This window comes from Panthera uncia (genome assembly GCF_023721935.1).
Source record: "Panthera uncia isolate 11264 chromosome A3 unlocalized genomic scaffold, Puncia_PCG_1.0 HiC_scaffold_11, whole genome shotgun sequence".
Lineage (NCBI taxonomy): Eukaryota > Metazoa > Chordata > Mammalia > Carnivora > Felidae > Panthera > Panthera uncia.
The window spans coordinates 72,234,765-72,259,947 of NW_026057578.1; the positions used below are offsets into that span (position 1 = coordinate 72,234,765).

A 25,183-nucleotide genomic window follows, 5' to 3' on the forward strand; every position below is an offset into this window, starting at 1 on the left:
TACTGTATTGACAGCCCAGTTCCAGAGCATAAATAAAGAAGTATGGTGTTGGGGCTCCTATTGGTTAAGCGTCCAGCTTCGGCTCAGGTCATGATCTCGTGGTTCTTGAGTTAAAGCCCTGCATCTGGCTCTGTGCTGACAGCTCAGAGCCTGGAGCCTGCTTCAGTTTTTATGTCTCCTTATCTCTGCCCCTCATGCGCTCGCTCTCTCTCTCTCTCTCTCTCTCTCCTTCTCTATCTCGAATGAATATACATTAAAAAAAAAGTATGGTGTTAAAAATAGACCTATAAATAATTTTACTTCCAGCAATGAAGACTCTTGTGAAGAAGACTAAATAATCATTACAAATTGTTTTTTCCACTTAAAATGAAGCTCTCTTTTATCTTTATATAAAGTTTTGAATGTGTTATGGGCACTAAAGTTATTTCTAACTCTATAATAGCAACTGATACTTAAGTCAGCAGATTACCATGATATTCTAAGAATATCTGGGAAGCTGGGATATAGGACAAGAGCAGAAAAGTTATGTGGGTAGGAAGTTGGAGGCCTGGTGGGGAGAACTGCATTAACCCTAAAGTTCTGCATCTTTCACCAGAGTATCATCTCTTAATATATTATTTCTCAAATTCCTTATAGTTTTACTTAGTACTCTCAGTGCTTTCTCTTATTAAAGAAAACAGGTTTATGTTTAAAAATCATACAAAAATAAGGAAAGAGTACCCAAAACAAGCTACTGAACAATAAAACAGTAAAATGAGGAACACATGCAATGTTTTCAGTAAGAATAAGAACACTGATGACTGAATAGAGAATAGAGATCATAGTTCCATCAAAAGTAAAACCAAAATAAGCCATGTAAAATAAACAAAAATAGAAAAATTAAAATTCCCTCTTTAAAGAATGGTTCTCCCACAACCCCAAATAGAAAATAATCAATGATGGCGAGGATATGGAGAAATTGGAACTCTATATACTGTTGGTGGGAATGTAAAATGGAACAGACACTATGGAAAACAATATGGCAGGTCCTAAAAAAGTTAAAAACAGACCTACCATATATGATCTAGCAGTTCCACTTCTGGATAGACACCAAAAAAACGGAAAGCAGTGACTCAAACAGCTATTTGTATACCCATATTTACAATAGTATAATTCACAATAGCCAAAAAGTGGAAGCAACCCAAGTGTCCATCAATGGGTGGATGAACAAAATGTAGTATATACATACAATGGAATATTACGTAGTCATAAAAGGAAAGACACTCTGACACATGCTACAACATTGATGAACCTTAAAGACATTAAGCTAAGTGAAGTAAATCAGTTATAGAAGAACAAATACTGTATGATTCCACTTATGTGATGTCCTAGATTAGTCAAATTCATAAAGACAAGGTGGAATGGTGGTTGCCGGGGGTTGGAGGTAAAAGAGATATAGGGAATTACTGTTTAACAGGTATAGAGTTGCAGTTTTGGAAGATGAGAAAAGTTCTGAGATGGGTAGTGGTGATGGCTGCACAACAATGTGAATGTACTTAATGCTAATGAACTGTATTTAAAAATTTAGTAAAACAGTGAATTTTATGTTAGGTATAAATTTTCCCATGACAAAAAAAAAAAAGTTTCAGCAAAAAAATTCCCTCTTTATATTAAGCTACATTTGCTATTTTCATGTATTCTCAGAAAAATAAATGCCTCAACTAGAAGCTATGTATTATTTCCCCAAATGTAATGGAATAATTAATGTTCTAAAATGTTTTTAAGATGGTTTACAGATAACTGGTAGAAAAACATCAGAGTGTAGCCCTCAAGCTGAGCAAGTTCAAAAACAGTTTTCTGAATCAAATATGAGCCTTGTAATTGCTTATGAGGGCACACATAAAGATCAAAATTTTAATTCCAATCACACTTGACACTCAGTTACTTTCAATACTATGCAAACTGGTGAAAGTCCAAAATAAATAATATTTTTGGAGACTGAAGAGCCAGCACTAATATAAACCTAAGTTCTGCTGAATTTTACATGGTCTTTGAAGAAAGAAATTGGGAATCTTCTCTCAACTATCTCATGGCTCAGATGCAGAGCTATGTGTCCATAAAAATTTTAGCTAATACTCAGAACTGGTTTAGAAGATTTGTTACCCACTGAACAAGATTCTGGTGGAACTGGATTGGTTTAATTAGTCAATAATGAAAATATATAAGCCCTGGCCTTGAACAATCTTCTTTGTATTCAAAGTTATTCCTGTGGTTTATATTTATGTATAACTGAAGATAAAAAAGTCTTAATGTTTTCCAATTTTCTTATGCTTCTTTCCATTTCTATTTCTTTTTATGAATATAGCATCTTTTAAAACTTGTGGCTTACTGAATTCTTGAACTTTAGTATCATATCAGCAAACTTTAACTTGCTATTTCTACCTATGAATCACAAGTATAACAAAAAACTAATCCTGATGTGGAAAAACATATTTATGCAAGTTATAACATTAAATGTCAGACTTTTAACCTGTTGAATTACACAGGAATAGATTTTCTGTAATTGAGATTACATTTTAGACAGTGTTTAAACAATACTTGTTGGCTATTTAGCTTTGTCAACAGTTTCTTCTCCTGAAGTACATTTTGGCTCTTCAGTATCCACAAAGATTTCACACTGTTCATACAGGCAGTTAAAGGGGCTGACAGGGAGATTCTGATTGTTACCCATTTGATGTCATTAGCATCAGCAGCTCCCAAATACCTACAGGATGAAATCTAAATTCTATCTTAAATATAGGATACTAGAGAATTATAGAAAATAGGGTAGGGGTTAGCAGCTTAGATTTTATAATATTTTTTTATTGCTTTTACAAATGGTAATAATGGTTTCTTTAATATTTTATTTAGGCTTTCCCTAAACTGTTCATAAAAAGTCCTTAGTTCTGCTCTGTTTCTCCTGTCAATTTTCGTAACCAGCAATAACCAAACAGTAACCAGGAGTTACAACCAAATTTATGCTGTCACTATGTTACTTAAATTTACATAACGCTCATCAGTAGTGGGTATTTTTTTTATTTTTTATTTTTTTAATTTTTAATGTTTATTTATTTTGAGAGAGGAATGCACAGAGTGTAAGCAGGGGAGGGGCAGAGAGAAAGGGAGACACAGAATCCGAAGCAGGGTCCAGGCCCTGAGCTCTCAGCACAAAGCCCGATGCAGGGCTTTAACTCACAAACCATGAGATCATGACCTGAGCTGAAGTCGGACGCTTACCCAACTGAGCCACCCAGGTGCCCCAGTAGTGGGTATTTTTAAAAGCAAAGAAAGTATTTAAAGCTGTAAATAATTAAGGCTGTGTTTCTAATTTAGGATCTGATGACCAAATTAGAATAGCAATGACTATAAACACTGTATTTGCTTAATATTTAGACAATTATAAAGTAAACACCTGTATATTACACAGCATGAAACTTAAATAACATGCGATGTGTAAGTATATAGCTCCCAAGCAATCAGCTCTAAAAACCACAATCTCTTGGATATGTAATTTCTGGCATATGTATGTAAAAACTTACGGTCACAATATTTATTTGTTTACAAATAAATTCATTCCACAAATAACTGAGATAGTTTAACACTGTAATCACTCATCCAAAAAATGGCTGATTTAAGGAAAAATCAGCATAGAGAAATACATTTTGAAGTCAGACAAGAGCTTAATCTTAACTCTCTGGCCTGTTGGAAATACGAATCTAGAGCAACCATCTTGGTTTGTCAGGTACAGTCCCAGTTTACACATGCAGTTCCACCGTAATGGCTAACAGTTCTCTTTTCCTACTCTCACAAATATCTTCATTAGGGGAACTTACATATCACCTGACCTAAATACCAACCTCTTCATGTGAAAAAAGAAATTACAAGAAAACCTATATAAAGAATCATACCTGAAAGAAAGTAGGCTTTCAATAAGCCACAGCCTGCTCTTATTATTATAATCAGTTATCAAAAGGGCAATATAATCACCCAGACTCCTAAATAACGTTTTTCATAATTTCTGCCTCTTTCTGTTGCTAATCCTTTCTCTTCTGTAGCACACATACATAAACACATAAATCATAAGGATATTTGGGAGAAGTTTTTAAGAGTACCTCTAAGAAAATTTGAAAAACCTGGGGTTACTAGAAGCCTCAGAATTAAAAAAATATACGCAGTTTTTAAATGATACAGCTAGCTGATAATATAACTAAAGTTTGAAATGAAGTAACAGAGTGTTTTCCTTCAAAATGTCCTTAGTTTATATTTATTTAAAAGTTCCTAATGTAGCCTTTGAAAAGCAATAGCCCATCTTTAAGTCTTTCAAAAACTACAGCCTGAAAAAATATATAAAGAAGTTATTAAAAATGAAAATAGGAAGAAATATTTTAACTTACCTGAACTGCACAACCCAGTAAAAGTAAAAGCAACTTTTTAACTTCTTCTGTGCCTTGTTCTGAAATAAAAATGATTGCTAAGTACTAAATTTCACTTTAGTTCCACTCTCTTTCTTACATTGGTAGAATTCATTGTTAAGTTACTATTCACAGCAACTTGACCCAAGGATTAAGTCTGCAAGTACAGTGAAGAATTCAAAAAAGCAGCTCTGTGTGCACAGTGTGGTAACAGCAGAAGAAATGACCAAGGATGTCCATTTTGAAGGGTTACAGTAGAGACAAAATGGGCTTCAATGCTCTATCCAATAAAGTGTGCTAATTATAAATCCACTAGTTTTCCATAAATTATTATACCACACCAGTATACCAAATGAAGAACAGCTGATATAGGGGCATGCCATAAATTCAGTCAAAATGGTTCCTCATAAGTCTGGCTTCTTTTTAGGTCTATTAATGTTCTCTTTCTAAAACACATATATGATCCATCTACCTATAAAATTTAAATGGCTTTACACTGTGTAGACTCATGAGAATCCAAACCTTAAATGTTACAGCCAGGCTGGTAAAAATGAACATTTATAATAAACTGAATAAAATTAATGGTCTGTAACAGAACTGGATAGTACATTTGCTGTGCAACAGCGCTCAATTCAGATTTTCTCAAAACATATACATCTGACAAAAAAAAAAGTCATTTCTTTGGGCAGAATTTCACTATCAGGCCAATCTGTCCATAATAAAGTCCAAACCTTCTTTTCAAACATTTCCTCCTACTCTCCAGGAAACAATCTATTTTCTTAGCCACACCTGATCACCGTTCCCCAAATATATACACATCTACACTCCTCTGCCTTCACTTCTGTTACTCTCTCTGCTTGTCTTTCTTCCCTACACCATCCCTCTAGTGAGCTACTTACAAATCATGATCCTAGACACCACTCTAACATCTCTGTGTAGTCTTCCCTGACCAAACCAGCCACCAGTGGTCCCCAACCCTCTCTTATCTGCCAACTATAAGAATAACGGCTCCATATTTCATATGCCTTAATACTTTTACAGAGCTCTATTTTGTATTAATTATTACATGGTTTCCCAGTCATCTGTGCATCTCTCACCAAAACACAAGATTCTGCAGAGTACAGACCATTTTCTTTATATTCCTGGTCTTTATAATTTGGTAGGTAATTATTAAATGCATGTGAAACTGAAAATAATTCCATTTCACATATAATTTTTTTTCATTTTTTAATTTGTATAGTCAAACATCCCAGAATATCTCTAAAGACCGTCTAAACTGATTCACCTCACCTAAGTGGTAATTTCCTCAGGAAAAGCAGCTGCTTGATTTTAGTTTTTATTTCAGCTTTATTTGTGTTTTGAATGAGAATGGAGGGTGGGGTTTGGAGAAGATATACTTGGAGTTGGATTACAGACAGCCTGAAAAAGTAAGTCCATTGTTGAATTTGTTAGTAGTTGCTAATTTCCCTAGTTGTTCAAAAATTAAAACTCTGAACAGGTCACATTTAAAACCTGGCAAAGGGCAGAAATTTCTGAGAAAAATAATTTAAATGACCTAAGAAAACTGCTTCTCATCTTTCTATTTAGAAGTAGTTTAATTTAAACTACAATATCAATCACTAAAATCTTAAGATTCAAACAGCTCTGGCAATGATAGCAGATGTATGAATACAAACCTAGAAATTATTTCAAAATCACTTCTTTTCTAAGGTTATGTTCCTTTAATCATGTTCTATATTGTTTATAATGAGATACTAAAAATCATTACAGGAAAGTATCAATGTGGTAGAGTTAAAACAACACTGGCCTTTACGTAAAATGAATGTCTGTTCCGTCCTACACATTACAAATATTCTAAGCTTATTGCCTCTTTATAAAATGGAATATCACCTCTGATTTTACCTAGAGCCATTGTATTCATATAAATAAGCAAGATCTTGATAAGCATTATAGCATTATGCAAAGTTAAGACTATCACATTATGCTAATTTTAATACTTACCAGAAAAAGGATTTTTGCCAATGATTAAGACATTTGGCAATGACATCATGATCAATTGCTGCAAAGTCTCCTGTAAAAAGATACCCCAATGGTTGTTATACAGGTAATGCTGATTAGTCAATAAGCTGTAACTTACGATTTGTGCACTTCTCTATGGATATGCTATACTGCAAATAAAAACCTTTCAAAAAGGTGAAAAAACTTACCCAAGGTCTTAAAAAGACTTCTAAGATCTTAAACTTTTTGTAACTTTAAGTTAAGGAATTAAGTAACTAAAATTATAGTATCAGCCAGACTTAATAACATATCAAATATCTACAAAATAAGTGTCCAAGTGAACAGGTCTAATATTGACTATTTGGAAATCTGAGTTTTAGGTATTAGATGATGATTTAAAGATGATTAAATAATATTCCTCAATAAAAGACCAAGCATGATTACTTTTTGGTCTTTTGTTACTTCTCTTTAAGGGAATTAAAAACCTCTATTAAAATTAAGGAAATTATGGAGCGCCTGGGTGGCTCAGTCAGTTGAATGTCCGACTTCCACTCAGGTCATGATCTCATGGTTTTTGAGTTTGAGCCCCATGTCAGGCTCTGTGCTGATAGCTCAGAGGCTGGAGCCTGCTTCGGATTCTGTGTCTCCCTCTCTCTTTGCCCCTCCCCCACTCATGCTCAGTCTCTCTCTCTCTCTCAAAAACAAATAAACATTAAAAAAATTAAGGGCACTAGTTACTTCATTAAAAATTGTGTCTTAAGATCATTTCATGCAAGTGAGCTCTTCCTCAGTGAATCATTATATCTCCCCTCTATCTACAATAGATGTTTTAGTTCGATTTCTCTCAAATTGTCCGTGACAAGAATATATACACATTCTGATACTACGGGATGATTCAGAAGAATTGAATGCTTTCAAATTACTCATTTTAGTTAATACATCAACTATGCATCTTCCATTTTTATTATCCTTGTTTTGAGGAGATGAAGGAACACAATGTGTCTGTCATTACTATCACTAATAATGACATGCTACAAAGGGTCTGCAATGAATTAAGACTACAGGACGACAGGTGTCCCATGATATTGCTCAATGTTGTCCCATGATATTGCTCAATCTATGCAAAATTATAGAAACAATTGTGAATGCCCTTATAATTTGGCTTTCACTATATATTCAGACATAACCAGTTACTGAGGAATACATTTTTAAAAGTGTTTAATTCTTTCTGAATCACTCTTTACTTAATACTATGATGAGGCAGCAAATATCATGAAAATTTAACTTGCATTGTTTTTAAAGATGTGTAATTCTAGATCCCATAAAGCATTTTCCCATAGCCAGTGTGTAACATGTACCAGAGGTTCATTAGAATTCATCTTTTATCTATAATTCCTTATAGGTATGTATTAGAAAGACTCAAAACATTTTCTTCAGTGTTATATATACTGGCTCTTTAAAAAACTATTACCAAAACATGGATACATGTTATTTTTTTTAATGTTTATTTATTTTTGAGAGAGAGAGAGCACGAACATACACGTGAGTGGGTGAAGGACAGAGAGAGAATCCCAAACAAGTTCCTTCCTGTCAGTGCAGAACCCAACACGGGGCTCAAACCCAGAACTATGAGATCATGACCTACGCTGAAGCTGGATGCATGACTGAGCCACCCAGGTGCCCCAAAGCATGCACACATTTAAAGAAAAAGTATACACTCACTATGTGTATCATGTCAGATAAATAATTAAGAGTAAGTGTCAAGAAGTGCTAAAATCACTTACTCCAAAGACTGAGTCTGGTTATTTAATAAATAAAATTTCCAGTTCAAAGCAAGTTACCTCAGGCAGAATATGTTATTAGCTAAGTATGTAACAGCTAAATGGACCTAAAGAATCATTCTTTGTTTCCTTGCCTTGAAGCAAAATTATCAAGACTACATGGACATACTGTTGTATTTTCATTTTCATTTGTCTCCATATACTTTTTAATTTCTTCTCTAATTGCCTAGTTGACCCATTCATTCTTTAGTAGGATGTTCTTTAACCTTCATGCTTTTGGAAGTTTTCCAGACTTTTTCCTGTGCTTGATTTCAAGTTTCATAGCATTGTGGTCTGAAAGTGTGCATGGCATGATCTCAATTCTTTTATACTACGTAAGGGCTGTTTTGTGACCCAGTATGTGATCTTGGAGAATGTTCCATGTGCACTCGAGAAGAAAGTATATTCTGTTGCTGTGGGATGCAGAGTTCTAAATATATCTGTCAAGTCCATCTGATCCAATATATCATTCAGGGCCCTTGTTTCTTTATTTATTCTCTGTCTAGATATTCTATCCATTGTTGTAAGTGAAGTATTAAAGTCTCCTGCAATTACCAGGAGACTTATCAATTCTTATCAATAAGGTTGCTTATGTTTGTGATTAACTGTTTTATATATTTGGGGGATCCCAAATTTGGTGCATAGACATTTATAATTGTTAGCTCTTCCTGATGTATACACCCTATAATTCTTATATAATGCCCTTCTTCATCTCTTGTTACAACCTTTAAAGTCTAGTTAGTCTGATGTAAGTATGGCTACTCCAGCTTTCTTTTCATTTCCAGTAGCATGATAGACAGTTTTCCATCCCCTCACTTTCAGTCTGAAGGCATCCTCAGGTCTAAAATGAGTCTCTTGTAGACAGCAAATAGATGGGTCTTGTTTTTTTATCCATTCTGATACCTTATGTCTTTTGGTTGGAGCAATTAGTCCATTTACATTCAGTGTTATTATTGAAAGATATGGATTTAGAGTCATTGTGATATCTGTAGGTTTCACACTTGTAGTGGTGTCTCTGGTACTTTGTGGTCCTTGCAACATTTCACTCACAAAATCCCCCTTAGGATCTCTTGTAGGGCTGGTTTAGTGGACGAATTCCTCCAGTTTTTGTTTGTTTGGGAAAACCTTTATCTCTCCTTCTATTCTGAATGACAGACTTGCTGGATAAAGGATTCTTGGCTGCATATTTTTTTCTGTTCATCACATTGAAGATTTCCTGCCATTCCTTTCTGGCCTGCCAAGTTTCAGTAGACAGGTCTGCTACTACCCTTATGGGTCTACCTTTGTATGTTAAGGCCCACCTATCCCTAGGTGCTTTCAGAATTCTCTCTTTATCCTTGTATTTTGCCAGTTTCATTATGGTATGTCATGCAGAAGATCAATTCAAGTTATGTCTGAAGGGAGTTCTCTGTGCCTCTTGGATTTCAATGCCTGTTTCCTTCCCCAGATCAGGGAAGTTCTCAGCTATGATTTGTTCAAGTACACCTTCAGCCCCTTTCTCTCTCTTCTTCTTCTTCTGGAATTCCTGACACAGATATTGTTCTGTTTGATTGCATCACTTAGTTCTCTAATTCTCCCCTTGTACTCCTGGATTTTTTTATCTTTTTCTCAGCTTCCTCTTTTTCCATAATTTTATTTTCTAATTCACCTATTCTCTCCTCTGCCTCTTCAATCCACGATGAAGCCTTGAATAACTGAGGAGGCAGCCAATAAAGAGTGCCTGGGGGGTTCAGTCAGTTGAGCGTCTGACTTCAGCTCAGGTCATGATCTCACAGTTCATGGGTTCAAGTCCCACACTGGGGTCTGTGCTAACAGCTCAGAGCCTGGAGCCTGCTTCGGATTCTGTCTCCCTTTCTCTGCCCCTCCCCCACTCATGCTCTGTCTCTCTCAAAAGTAAATAATAAACATTAAAAAAAAAGACTACCTGTACATATATTGAAAAGAAATCATAAAAATGAGATGCATAAAAAAAAGCAATCACTGTTCTGTCTCTATCCCATTTAGCAGAGATAGTCTAAGAACAAAGAACATTCAAATTCAGTATTATTAAAGAGGTATGAAATTTTAAGAGATTCTGAATTATTAGGAAAAAACCTTTACCTCAGTTTCAAGATAAAGGATAATTCTCATTTATACCACTTGTTTTGTGATAACATGTGTGAAAACTGGTAAATCATACCAGAAAACATCAACTTAGATTTTCAAGGTAATTATATTGTTTTGCCATGTAACATTCCATGTTGGTATAATGTTATAAGGAAACTGTCCAGACCAATAGTAATCTTCAATATGTCCACAACCTCACTCCTCCACCCTCTTCCTCAGCTGGCTCCCCACTCCTGCCTACTCTGTTATCCCATGCCTCATGCTAACTCTGTTCAAAAAGATAAAAGCAATCTCATTGATCCTTTCATTGTATGGTATCATCAATAACCTAATGTGTTTGACTTTTATGCTATGCAACTCTAGTAGTTCGATGACACAATTGCTACAAAAAACTGCTATATTCAAACTTAACTCCATGTGTCTGAAAATGTACTTTAGTGTAGCAGAATCTGATACCTAGTACAGCATACTCTGGTAGAGTACAATCTGAATGTCTAGGCTTAAATGTCAGCTCCATGACTTACTGTGTATGTGACTTTTGTTGGGAAGGGCAGGAAATAAAACAAAAGTATAAAGTTTGTTTTTTTTTTAGTGGTCGTTATGAAATACTAGTTAATGGGAAAAAAAAATCTATCTTTTACGTTATTTCCAAGTATTAATTTAGTTATGTCTGAAAGTGATAATATTAGGCAAGGCAGCTAAAAACTACACAAATTTTAAAAATCCAATTATTCTAAAACCTCTATTTGGCTCTATGCATCCAGAAGATTTGTAAAAATTCCTATTTCCCTATTCTAATCTTACAAGTAACATTGAAAAATAAACAAAACATAAAAGATATCAGAGACTAAAAAAACCTGATTGCTACTGTTGAAACTCTATTAAATATCATCCCCAGATTTCCCAGACATCACCTAGTTCTAAAGATGTTCATTATTAAAGTGCTAAAGAAATGGAAAAATAATACATATTTGAGCCCAAGATAAATAAGACTTTAAGTAGGAGGAACAGATTAATTGAAGAGTTAAGGATGATAATACATACGTATATGAATTAGTGAAGGTACTTCACTTTGTTAGAAAAGTGGCAAGAAAAGGGGCACCTGGGTGGCTCAGTTGGTTAACTGTCTGACTTCGGCTCAGGTCATGATCTTATGGTTCGTGGGTTTGGGCCCCATATTGGGCTCTGTGCTGACAGCTCAGAACCTGGAGCCTGTTTCAGATTCTGTGTCTCCCTCTCTCTCTTCCTCCCTCACTCATGCTCTGTCTCTCAAAAATAAATAAATGTGAATTTTTTTTAAAAAGTGGTTAAGAAACATAAAAAATGTATAGAGAAAGAATTTTAGCAATATAACTGAAAGAATTGAGAAAACCAGAGCAGTTATTCATTCAACAAATATTTACTGTGTGTTTATTATCTCCCAGACATTGTTCTAGAAAATGGAAATACAGCAGTAAACAAACAAAAATCTGTGCTCTCATGGGGTAGACAGAAAATAAGTAAGTGATTTTGATGATAAGTGCTAAGTATAAAAATAAAGCAGGGAATGAGAAGGCGTACTGGAGATTGTGTTGTTTCACAGAACAGGGAGAAATTCTATCCTGGTATGAAAACAGCCTGGAGAACACCAATACTTAATAAAAAGAAAAAGACCAAACAAGAATGAACTGGCAAAATTTGCAACTACGTGGATGGAACTGGAGGGTATTATGCTAAGTGAAATTAGTCAGAGAAAGACAAAAATCATATGACTTCACTCATATGAGGACTTTAAGAGACAAAACAGATGAACATAAAGGAAGGGAAACAAAAATAATATAAAAACAGGGAGGGGGACAAAACAGAAGAGACTCATAAATATGGAGAACAAACTGGGGGTTACTGGAGGGGTTGTGGGAGGGAGGATGGGGTAAATGGGTAAGGGGCACTAAGGAATCTACTCCTGAAAACACTGTTGCACTATATGCTAACTAATTTGGATACAAATTTTAAAAAATAAAAAAGCAAATTAAAAGAAAAAAAGAAAGAACTGTCAGATTACATTAAAAGGAAAATAACAGTAAAGGTGCTCTGATAGGTACAAGTAATTTTATTCCTAGTACTTTTTGTTGACTTACAGTTTTTCTATAAAAAATGGTATATTACCTACATTTTTAGTTGACCATCTAAAAGCTTTATTGATATACACACAAGCTTCCGTGAATTAAAGTTCATATTGCTAAAACACTGTAAGAAAGGCTATTTCATGTTTGTGCCAACACAGACAGTATTTAGTTAATCTTTAAAGATAACTTAAACTACGGGGTACCTGGGTGGTTCCGTCAGTTAAGTGTCCGACTCTTGATTTCAGTCCAGGTCATGATCTCGTGTTTTGTGAGAATGAGCCCAAACCTGGGCTCTGTACTAACAGCATTGAGCCTGCTTGGGGTTCTCTCTTCCTCTCTCTCTTCCCCACCCCACTTGTGCTTGTCCATACTCTCTCTTTCTCAAAATAAATAAACTTTAAAAATGTATCTAAGCTCATTTAAGAAAAAAAAGATAACTTAAACTAGGCTTCTCCTTCTTCCTAGAAGTTATCCAGAAACTACTTTCACAATAAGAAGTTAAACAATACTTCTGGCAAAGGTCTGGGCTCATATCCCTTTCCTGAATTACACACTGAGCAAAATGCTGTTACTAAAACTGCACATTACTATAGTACTAAACATAAGTTTCAAAGATTTCTAAAATATAAGTCTCTTCTCTAAGACTGATGATATAGGGGCACCTAGGTGGCTCAGTCAGTTAAGTGTCTGACTTTGGCTCAGGTCATGATTTCACAGTTCATGGGTTCAAGTCCCGTGTCAGGCTCTGTGCTGACAGCTCAGAGGCTGGAGCCTGCTTCGGATTCTGTCTCCCTCTCTCTCTGCCCCTCCCCCGCTCATGCTCTGTCAAAAATAAATAAAACATTAAAAAAATTTTTTTAATGAATAAACATAAAAAATATTCAAAAAATAAGACTTATGATCTATTTTAAAAATTCAAACATAATTACATTTATAATATTTGTATTTATACTTTTATCTGTGTTACTAGTGAAAAGAATTAAGACATTTTACATTTTAGTAGTCTATAAAAAAAAGTAAATGAATGGCATTAAAAGGAAAGACATTTCGGGCACCTTGGTGGCTTAGCTGTTGGGTGGCCGACTTTGGCTCATGTCATGATCTTGCAGTTTGTGGGTTCGAGCCCTGCTTCAGCTCTATGCTGACAGCTTGGAGCCTGGAGCCTGATGTAAATTCTGTGTCTCCCTCTCTCTGCCCCTCCCCCGCTCATGCTCTGTGTCTCTCTCTCCAAAATAAACATTAACAAAAAAAATTTTTTTAACTTGTTTAAAAAAAAGGGAAGAACATCTGACCAAAATGTCAAAAATATGATATCAAGTATGTGTTGTATAAAAAACAAAGAGTCTCATTTCCTTGGCTACTATATTTTATTAATAATCCAAATATTGGCTATTATAACACATATTAAACAAAAACCTTAATAAGTACCACCTTTCTCTGGCAACTAGATTAATGGTACCAGACCATTTCTTTTTAGTATTAACGACATTAACCATACAAAAACGTCCCAATAAATTTAAATTTCCTAATAGTATTCTTTTTTTTCTGAGCCTCAAATGATTCAGCTTATTATTTTAGTGGTAGTTGAGGAACCACATTGCTTCATTCAGTACTTATTTAAAATGCAGGCACAGTAGTCAAGACAAACACTGCTGCTGACAGAATTATAAAAATGGACTAAGATTTTACTAGCAAACTGTGTCTCTGATAATCAAATTCACTATTCATTCACAGGAATAAAAATAACACTTTTTAAAAATTCAAAGGGCCTAGGTAATTTTACATGATAGTTATAGCTTACTTATTTCTGACTTGAAAATTTCAAATATTTATTTGCAAGACAAAAATACTTGCCATATATGGATCAAGTGATTATCTGAAAAGGTCTAACTGCCACTAAACATGAAGAAGTGCATTTTCAATGAACTTCTCACAATCTATTCTTACCAGTTATTTTTCTCAAGACCTCTTATTATTACTCCCTCATTGTACTTATTTATCACAATCAAAAGTATTTTATTTAGTCATTTACTTGTCTATTATCCCTCTAATAAAACCGCTAAGTTCCATGAGATGAGGGACATGGTTTGTTGTGTTCACCACTGTAGCCCCAATGCCTTAGCATTCAATAACATGTAGCAGAAAAGAGAGGAAATCTGAATGACACTGTAATTCTTACTGAGCTTGTACATATTCCAAATCATTAAAATGAAAAAAAGGAGTAATACTGACACTTAAGTTTACCTATCATTACTAAAAAGATTCAATGAAATAATTCCTTCCACTAATAATCATTTCAGGGTATTCTGTCAGTCTTCTTTTCTCCCTGGGAACCATTTCTACAAGATGACCCTGATTCCTACCAACCCATTAAAAAAAATTTGGAGACCACATTTATGAATTTTAGCATACCCAAATTCATTTTCCTTTTGTGAAACAGACCCACCATAATGTGTGACAATATTTTACCTCAATACTTTTTCTGAGGAGCATATGAGATATAAATAAATAATTTTAGTAGTTTTAATAGATTTCAGGGAAAATTTTGATTTTTCCAAAAGACAGGTAATTTAACAGGTGACAAAAACTGCACTGATTTAGACTTTAACTTGAAATCTGTCTTATATTAAACCAGGCCATGTGTGTCTTGGTTACATATATGAGGGAAAAAAATCAGCAAATCAATTAATTGTGCAAATAAGACAGTTGATCTATTCCTGAAGATACTTTAGAACTGTCCTGGGGGCGCCTGGGTGGCTCCGTCAGTTAAGTGTCCAACTCCTGATCTTGGTTCAAGACATGATCTTATGGATCATGGGATCAAGCCCCGCATCAGGCTCTGCGCTGACAGCATGGAGTTTGGGATTCTCTGTCTCCCTCTCTCTCTGCCCCTTCCCTGCTTGCTCTCCATCTCTTTCTCAAGGTAAATAAGCATTTAAAAAAAAGTTTAGAAGTGTCTTGGAAACATTTTATCTAAGAATATGAAGCACTGGGTTGATGGCAGAAATAGTTTGGTAAACTGCCTCTACAGGAAAAACAGAAGGGAGTAATACAAGGAGAATTTCAATCTTCAGTAATATTTTGTGTCTTAAGTATCTGAAACAACACTGACAAAATGTTAAGATATTCATTCATGTCTAACCCTAAGTTAGTCCATTGGTATTCAAACAGATTAATAAAAAGAAAAGAATATGTAAGTGGTCATCCAGCAAATGTTAATGAAATATTACAGATGTGTCTAAAAAAATGGTGTCAACTCAACACAAGTCAAAATACTAATAATAAAATCACCAGGCATGATAAACATTTGGGCTTTTCAATTCTGGCACTATTAACATTTTGGGCTGGATAATTCTTAGTTTTGGGAAACTGTGCTGTGCACTATAAGACACTTAGCTGCATTCCTGGCTTCTACCCACTAAACGCTAGTAGTATTCCTAGGTGTAAGAACCAAAAATGTCTCTAATTACTGCCAAATGTCCCCCGGGGGATAAAAGCACCCTCCATTGAGGACCACTTATTTAAACTATTGAACTGATGGATTTCACAATTCTATCTTCCCCAAATTTCTTGGTGACTACAACATCGTTAGATTAACATGATTAATAAAAAGGTAATTTCAACACTTCGCTTTAGGCAGGAGGAAGACAAAGAACAAGACAGCAGTAGTTTAATAAAAAAGAAATACTACTTCATGCTACAACATGAATGAACCTCGAAATCATTATGCTAGGTAAAAGGAGTCAGTAACAAAAGACCACATAGTGTACAATTCCATTTTTATGAAATGTCCAGAATAGGCAAATATACAGAGACAAAAATAGATTTTAGCAAATGCCTAATGCTGGAGTGGTGGTGGTGGTAGTGGTGGTGGTGGTGGTGGTAAATGTGTGTGCAGGACAGGGAAAATAGGAGTAACTGCTTTTAGATATAGGGTTTCTTTCTGGAGTGACAAAGCTATTCTAAAATTGGTTATTCTAAATATACTAAAAACCTCTGAATTGGACATTTTTAATGGGTTAATTATACGGTATATGAAGTACATCTAAATAAAGCTGTTTAGAAAATAAAAAGAGTGGTATACAATACAGAATTAGGTTGCACTGACAACTGATTTAAGATTTTGATGCAGAAATGCCTTTGCCTTCCAAGGAGTCTCATTGAAAGTTTCAAGGCAAACTTCCATCTCTCTAAAGATAGTGTAAAACCAAAATTCCAGCACTGTTTTTTTAAATTTTTTTTCAAGTTTTATTTTTGAAAGAGAGAGCATGAGTTGGGGAGAGGCAGAGAGAGAGGGAGACACAGAATGAGAAGCAGGCTCCAGGCTCTGAGCTGCCAGCACAGAGCCCGATGTGGGGCTCGAACTCACAGACCATGAGATCATGACCTGAGCTGAAGTCAGACGCTTAACCAACTGAGCCACCCAGGTGCCCCACAGCATTGTTTTAAAGAACAAAACTGAAGACTGTCAAAATAAGCCACTGTATCACTTAATCTAGTCATTTGTTTCATATCTGAAAATACTGATATCAAACAACATTAAAAGACAAAACAGATGTATCATAAAACCTAACTTACTCATATCAACTGAAGGAAAATGACAGCTGGAATATTGGCAAATAATAAACAAAAGTTTATAAAAAAAATCTAGCACAGACTTATTTCTGACAAGGAGTACTAGATATTAGAAAGGAAGGAAGGAATCCAAAAATGCTAGATAATTTTTAAAAATTTCTTTTAAAATGACTGAGCTCAAAATAAAAAGATAATCCTCAGTTAAAAGATAAAACAAAACAAAACAAAAACCTGAACCCTACAAAGGAAGACAAGAAAGAAGCTATTTTTCTTGGCCTTTGGTAGAGACTGAGGAGGGTTATTTCCCTAAGGATTTGCAATAATGTAGCACCAGCTTAAAAAAAAAATGGAAACACATAATTTACATACACACAAATGTAGAGAAAGAGATTCGGAAATCCACATATTCAGGCACTAATAGAGGTACTCTCCAGGCATTAGAAGTATGTTTGTATTTTGTCATCTTTTCTAGTTTGTATAGTATACAAGTATTGCTTCTAAGTATAGAGCTGCTTAAAATAAAATGGTTCTGGAATGGATGCACAAATAAAACAAATTCTCTCTGGAACAATACATCTTTGGCCCAGACACAAAGTATTCCCACAGACAAATCCCCTCCCACCCAAAATAAGGTCACAATTACACACACACACCACACACACGCGCGCGCGCACACACACACACACACACACACACCATTGCCCCTGCTGCCACCACCACCACAAGAAACAGCAAACTGAAAACAAAATGCAGGTTCAGATCCCCACGGATCTGACTTCAGATTTTGGAATTATCAGGCATAAAGTCTAAAATAGAAAAATTTTTTAATTTCTGAAGAAATAAAGGAATTAAAAGAATGATTAATAACAACATGAAAAGGCAAAGATATAAAGAATCAAACAGAACTTCTACAAAGGAAGGATGTAATTACTGAATCAAAAGTTAATCAGTGGGTTAAACAGAACATCTGACACATATGAAAGGCAAAATTAGCAAACTGGAGAGATAGTCCTGAAAAAAATACTCAGAATACAGTACAAGACTGATAAGGTAAAAGAAAATTTAATGAACATGGGGGATAGAGTAAGAAACTAATAAACATGTAATAGAAATACCTGAAGGATATCAGGCTAATATAAAAGGAAAGAGACATGAGAAGAGACAATATTAGCAACCAGGAGATAAAGTTTAACCTAGGAACAAAAGTTAGACTAACAGCTGACATCTCTAGAACTGAAAGGAATCCCGAAATAGAAGAATAAAATCTGTAAAACACTGAGAGAAAAGTAATTGTTAAAGAATTGCATACCCAATAAAATGATCTTTCAAGAACAAGGGTAAAATAAAAGCATTCTTGGACAAATAAAACATTGAGAAACTTTACCATCAACAAGCCCTCTTTAAATAAATATTTAAAGATATACTTCAGTAAGAAAATAATACCAAATAGAATCACTTCTCGGCCTTTTGGCTAAGATCAAGTGAAGAAAATAATACCAAATAGAATTCTGAGGTACAAAAGAAAACCACTGTGGGGGGGTGGGGGGAGGAAAACACATAGTTTGATCTAAAGGAACACTGAATCTATTTATTTAACACTACTTTCAGTATCTAATTTATAGGGTTTTTTAATTTATGGGGTTTTAATACTTTCAGTATCTAATTTATGGGGTTTTTAAAAAAGAAAACACAAGACAAGAACAGCTTAAAGATCATAAAGGGAAATAAATGGAGTTAAAGCACTCTAACATCATGGAACTATTACATAAAAGAGTAAAAATACCAAGTAATTTTGGCCTTTTTTTTGCTAGGTAAGAATGGAAGGTGTAATTTCAAGAGTGGCCTATAAAAAAAAAAGAAGTAGGATAAAAAGCATTTACACCAGTAGAAAAAAATATGAGGAAACACTTACAAATGGTATAATTCGCCATAATAATTTAAACATTTAAAACTCATTTGCATTCAATCATAGAGCTTTCAACTGTATAAAGGAAAACTTGACACATCTATCATCATAATAGGAGATTCCAACTCATCTTTCTCAATAACTGATAGATCAAGAGACAAAATTAATCAGGCTATGGAAGTTTGAAAAATGCAATTAACAAGCTTGCTCTGACTCTGCACCCAAAAAGCTGGAGAATACCTATCTTTCTGAAGCACACATCAAACTTTAATAAAACGTGACAACATAATAGGCCAAGCCAAGTAATTATTAACAAATGTCAAAGAATCAGTATCACAAAAGCCATTTTCTTTGACCAAAAACCAAAACCAAAAAAGAGTGCTTGAAAAATACCCTATGTTCAGAAATCTAAAGGCGTATTTCTAAATACCTCAAGTGGAAAAAGAAATCACAAAACGAGAAAATGCAAAAAATAAATATTTTAAAGAATACAACATACCAAAATTTGTGTAATGCACCTATGGTGATTTGTAGAGGTGTACTGATAGCCTGAAAAATGCTCATATTTAAACCACAAACTATGTATCTAATTTAAGTTTAAACAAGGACAATAAAAAGTACACTTTTCAAAGGCATAATTCTAGTAGCCTAACAAAGTGTTGCACTATGCAAGCTCTCAGAAACTGGGAACTGGTTTTAAAATTTCATAAAGTACAATAATTATTTTTAAAATTAGGTAATATGAAGTGTTTGCTTGTATCTTTAATATTGCCTAAGAAATGGATTATGTCAATTCTATTCTATCTCCAGCAAATAAACCAGTATCTGACACATAATAATTAGCGTTTAGTATATTCTAGGTAAATAATACCTTTTGTTATTATACAAAAAATATGAATACATAAACATTAATTATAATACTAAATGAAGAAAAAGGACCACTTACCTGGTAATAAAATTTTATCTGTCTCACCAAAATGGATAGATTATGAATTCTAAGTGATGCATCATTGTTGACCTTTTTATTTACTCTCTGACTCTCCGATTTAGGATTGCTGTAAGAAATTTAAAAAAAATGCTTTAAACTAAAATTATACTCAAATACATGTATTAACCTATAGGTGACTGAAAATAACCACATTAAAAAATGTGTATCCATCTGCATTAACAGAGATGACCCAAAGGACAGATGATGTGTTTTGTGCTTCTAATTAATATAAATGCATCTGATATTTCTAAGACAATGGCAAAATAAATTTGAAACATAAGTTAGATATTTCTCTTCATTCTCATTTTGTTTCTCCATCTTCCTGGGATGAATAACCTCTTCTTTCTTTCAAATATATTTATTTCCATCACCCAAAATACATCTATTTAAATCAAGACTGTGGGACGCCTGGGTGGCTCAGTCAGGTAAGCATCCGACTTTGGCTCAGGTCATGATCTCACAGTGCATGAGTCTGAGACCTGCATCAGGCTCTGTGCTGACAGCTCAGAGGCTGGGGACTGCTTAGAAATCTTTGTCTCCCACTCTTTCTGTCCCTTCCCTGCTCATGCTCTGTCTCTCTCTCTCTCTTTGTGTCTCTCAAAAATAAACAAATATTAAAAAAATTCTTAAATAAAAAATAAATAAATCAAGATTATAAAATATGAGCTAATAATCAAGAAATGGTGTATCTCCTCAATAGATAATGGGGACTATATGTGAGCAGCCACTGTTCCACAGAAGTTAAAGAATGCAGTTATGACACAGGTTAATACTTTAATCTTAGGTAAACTATACAGATTCAATGAAAGCAAATGGTTGAAGGATTCTGAAGTAGCAGAAACTGAAAAAAAAAAAAGTTAGACCATGGTTAAGAATGAGAAATTCAATCACAACCAAAAAAAGGCAATATAAGTAAAAATATACAAGTGTGACTATATAAAACCAAAAAGCTTCTGCACAGCAAAGGAAACCATCAACGAAATGAAAAGTCAACTTATGGAATGGGAGAAAGTATTTTTCAAATCCTATATCTGATAAGGGGGGTTAATATTCAAAATACATAAAAAGCTCATACAACAACAAAAAATGAAACATTCTGATTTTAAAATGGGCAGAGGAACTGAATAGACATTTTTTTCTAAAAAAGACCTACAAATGGCTAATAGGTACATGGAAAGGTACTCAACATCAGTAATCAAAAAAACACAAATCAAAACCATAATTAAGAATCACCTCATGTCTGTTAAAATGGTTACATCAAAAATGTAAGTGATAACAAGTGTTTTGGCAAGGATGTGGAAGAAAGGGAACTCTCGTGCACTGTTGTTAGGAATGTAAATTGTTGCAACCACCATAGAGGTTCATGAAAAATTAAAAACAGAACTACCATATAATCAGCAACTCCACTGCTCAATATATATGCCAAAGGAAATGAAAACAGAATCTCAAAAAGGTATCTGCATGTTCACTGCAGTATTATTTACAATAGCCAACACAGGAAAACAAACTGTCCATCAACAGATAAATGCATAAAGAAGATGTGAGACACACACACCTTATATATGTATTAAAATTATTACTCATTCATGAGAAAAGAAATTCTGCCACCTGCAACAGTCAACTGGACCTTGAGGGCGTTATGCTAAGTGTAATAAGACAAACAGACAAATACTTATATTCTTTTTAAGAATAGGAAATTCAAGGGGCGCCTGGGTGGCGCAGTCGGTTAAGCGTCCGGCTTCAGCCAGGTCACGATCTCGCGGTCCGTGAGTTCGAGCCCCGCGTCAGGCTCTGGGCTGATGGCTCGGAGCCTGGAGCCTGTTTCCGATTCTGTGTCTCCCTCTCTCTCTGCCTCTACCCCGTTCATGCTCTGTCTCTCTCTGTCCCAAAAATAAATAAAAAACGTTGAAAAAAAAATTTTTTTAAAAAGAATAGGAAATTCAAGTGGTGGCACTAGAACAGAAGAGTAAATCCATGCCAGAACATAAGCAGGTAAGAGCTAGTTCCTCATTAGGGCAAAGAGGTCAGGCTGGATAAAGACATTGCAAAGTGAAACGGCAGACAATAAATCAGGACTCCCTATGCAAGGGCTGAATGCATATCATAAAGCAGGAACCTAAGCAGTTATTGGGACAGAGTACTATCCTATGATTATGACTTTAAATGCAGTACCTCCACACAAGAATGCAGAGAAGAAATTGATAGCTATACAACAGAGAATAGGAACTGAATAGAAACCTCTCATTCCTTAATCCTTCCCTTTTGTACCCAGTCCATTACAATCCTAATGCCTTCAATTCCTTCCCCAGACAGATTAGACTCTATGGTGCTATATTTTGGTAATTCTCAAACTTTTAGGCTCCAAACAACTTTTGTTTTCATGGGCTATATTTACTGTAACAGAAATTAAAACTGAGAAGATATCACAGTTACTTATTAAGTCATTTTTAAAAATAATAAATTACACACTTAAAAATATCAAACAAAAAAATTAATGAGAATAGCATTGTTTTACTATTTTTACACATCTCTTTATTTTTTTATATAACTTATTGTCAAGTTAGCTAACACACAGGGTATACAGTGTGCTCTTGGCTTTGGGAGTAGATTCCCATGATTCATCACTTACATACAACACCCAGGGCTCATCCCAACAAATGCCCTCCTCAATGCCCATCACCCATTTCCCCCGCCCCCATCAACCTTCTGTTTGTCCTCTGCATTTAAGAGTTTCTTATGGTTTGCCTCCCTCTCAGTAACTATTTTTTTTTCTTTCCCTTCCCCAATGGTCTTCTGTAAAGTTTCTCAAATTCCACATATGAATGAAAACATATGATATCTTGTCTTTCTCTGACTGACTTATTGCACGTAGTATTAAATGCCCTCTAGTTCCATCCACATTGTTGCAAACGGCGAGATTTCATTCTTTTTCACTGCCAAGTGGTATTCCATTGTATATATAAACCACATCTTCTTTATCCATTCATCAGTTGATGGACATTTGGGTTCTTTCCATCATTTGGCTATTGTTGACAGGGCTGCTATAAACATTGGGGTACATGTGCCCCCTATAAATCAGCACTCCTATATCTTTTAGATAAATTCCTAGTAGTGCTATTGCTGGGTCATAGGGAAATTCCATTTTTAAGTTTTTGAGGACCCTCCACACTGTTTTCCACAATGGGGCACCAGTTTGCATTCCTACCAACAGTGCAAGAGGGTTCTCCTTTCCCACATCCTTGCCAACATCTGTTGTTTCCTGAGTTAATTTTAGCCACTCTGACTGGTGTGAGGTGGTATCTCAATGTGGTTTTGATTTCTATTTCCCTGATGATGAGTGATGTTGATTGAGCATCTTTCATGTGTCTGTTAGCCATTTGGATGCCTTCTTTGGTAAAGTGTCTATTCATACCTTCTGCCCATTTCTTCACTGGATTATTTGTTCTTCAGGTGTTGAGTTTGGTAAGTTCTTTATAGATTTTGGATACTAACCCTTTATCCAATATGTTGTTTGCAAATATCTTCTCTCGTTCCATTGGTTGCCTTTTAGTTTTGTTGATTGTTCCCTTTGCTGTGTAGAAGCTTTTAATCTTGAGGAGGTCCCAACAGTTCATTTTTGCTTTTATTTCCCTTGCCTTGGGAGATGTGTGAAGTAAGAAGTTGCTGCAACCAAGGTCAAAAAGGTTGTTGCCTGTTTTCTCCTCTAGGATTTTGATGTCACATATTTATGTCTGTCATCCACTTTGAATTTATTTTTGTGTATGGTACAAGAAAGTGGTCCACTTTCATTCTTCTGCATGTTGCTGTCCAGTTCTTCCAGCACCAGTTTTGCTGAAGAGACTGTCTTTTTTTTCCATTGGATACTCTTTACTGCTTTGTCGAAGATTAGTTGGCCATACATGTGTGGGTCCAGTTCTAGGCTCTCTTCTCTATTTCATTGGTCTCTGTGTCTGTTTTTGTGAAAATACCATACTGTCTTGATGATTACAACTTTGTAGTACAGGCTAAAGTCTGGGATTGTGATGGCCCCAGCTTTGATTTTCTTCTTCAACATTACTTTGGCTATTCGGGGTCTTTTGTGGTTCCATACAAATTTTAGAATTGTTTGTTCTAGCTCTGTGAAGAATGCTGGTGTTATTTTGATTGGGATGGCACTGAAATGTATAGACTGCTTTAGGTAGCATCGACATTTTAACAATATTTATTCTTCTAATCCATGAGCATGGATGTTTTTCCATTTTTTTGTGTCTTCTTCAATTTCTTTCATAAGCTTTCTATAGTTCTCAGCGTACAGATCTTTTACCTCTTTGGTTAGGTTTATTCCTAAGTATTTTATGATTCTTGGTTTGCACATCTCTTTAACATCTATTTTAAATTTAAAAAGCAGGCTTGCTCATCTTCTGCATTCATCTATTGTTTGTGGTATTTTGATTGACATACATGAAGAAAATTTAGCCTTACCAAGATATGTACTCTGAAATAAAGCGATAATTCTCTCCATAGGAGAACTTATGGAACCCCTGAGAGGATCCTCAAACCATATTCTGAGAATTACTGCTTTATTTCAACTATTATCTTGCCAGTACTCCCAACATATTGATCCTTTGTCATGTGACCAAACTCACACTGTCAATCTCCAACACTGGGCCAGTTCAACCATATTCAGTGGAATTGTTCACAACACTAGATGAGAAAATAATACAACCAAAATAAGCTGAATATCAAATAGGATAGAACAGTAGTGAGGCACTTTACAGAATGAGGTATCAGGAGGTGTAGCCCAAGTCACACCAAACTTAAGGACACAGAGCTTAGACTTCAAGGAAACTTAAGTAACTAAAATTTTCAGAAAATAATACTAGAGACAAGGGAACTACCCTAATACACAAGAAAGCTCCAAATATATGCCCTTGAGATTTTCGCTAAATACTAAGTTTGCCTGTGTACCCTAAATTCCACAAGACTGAGCAGAGGACAACCACAGGAATGCTGCAAACTAAGTAACAACCAAAGTTCACCAAGTGCAGGGAGAAATTCAAGTTCTGATCAGCCAGAGTGAAAAAGGAATCTTGAATAAACATCCACAACATTTAGTAAAGACCTCAGAAAAATGTCTTAGAAGTAGGACTAATCTAGGGGTACTTGGGTGGCTCAGTTGGTTGGGCATCCAACTCTTGCTTTCAGCACAGTTTGTGATCTCATGGTTTTGTGGGTTCAAGACCCACATTGGGCTCTGTGCTGGCAGCATGGAGCCT

At 35.0% G+C, this 25,183-nt stretch overlaps 1 protein-coding gene across 7 annotated transcripts in view; it reads right to left on the minus strand.

Moving 5' to 3' along the window:
• The window catches only part of CCDC88A (coiled-coil domain containing 88A), a 138,656-nt gene that overhangs the window by 85,666 nt on the left and 27,807 nt on the right, over window positions 1-25,183 (minus strand). For all 7 annotated transcript variants that reach the window (XR_007462196.1, XM_049651489.1, XM_049651487.1 and 4 more), the window contains exons 3-5: window positions 19,887-19,995; window positions 6,432-6,501; window positions 4,413-4,471 (exon numbers count right to left, since the gene is read on the minus strand). Coding sequence is in view for 6 of the 7 variants with exons in the window: in XM_049651489.1 (XP_049507446.1) it covers window positions 4,413-4,471; window positions 6,432-6,501; window positions 19,887-19,995 (238 nt within the window). In the remaining variant the exon portion in view is untranslated. The remainder of the gene's footprint in view (window positions 1-4,412; window positions 4,472-6,431; window positions 6,502-19,886; window positions 19,996-25,183) is intronic.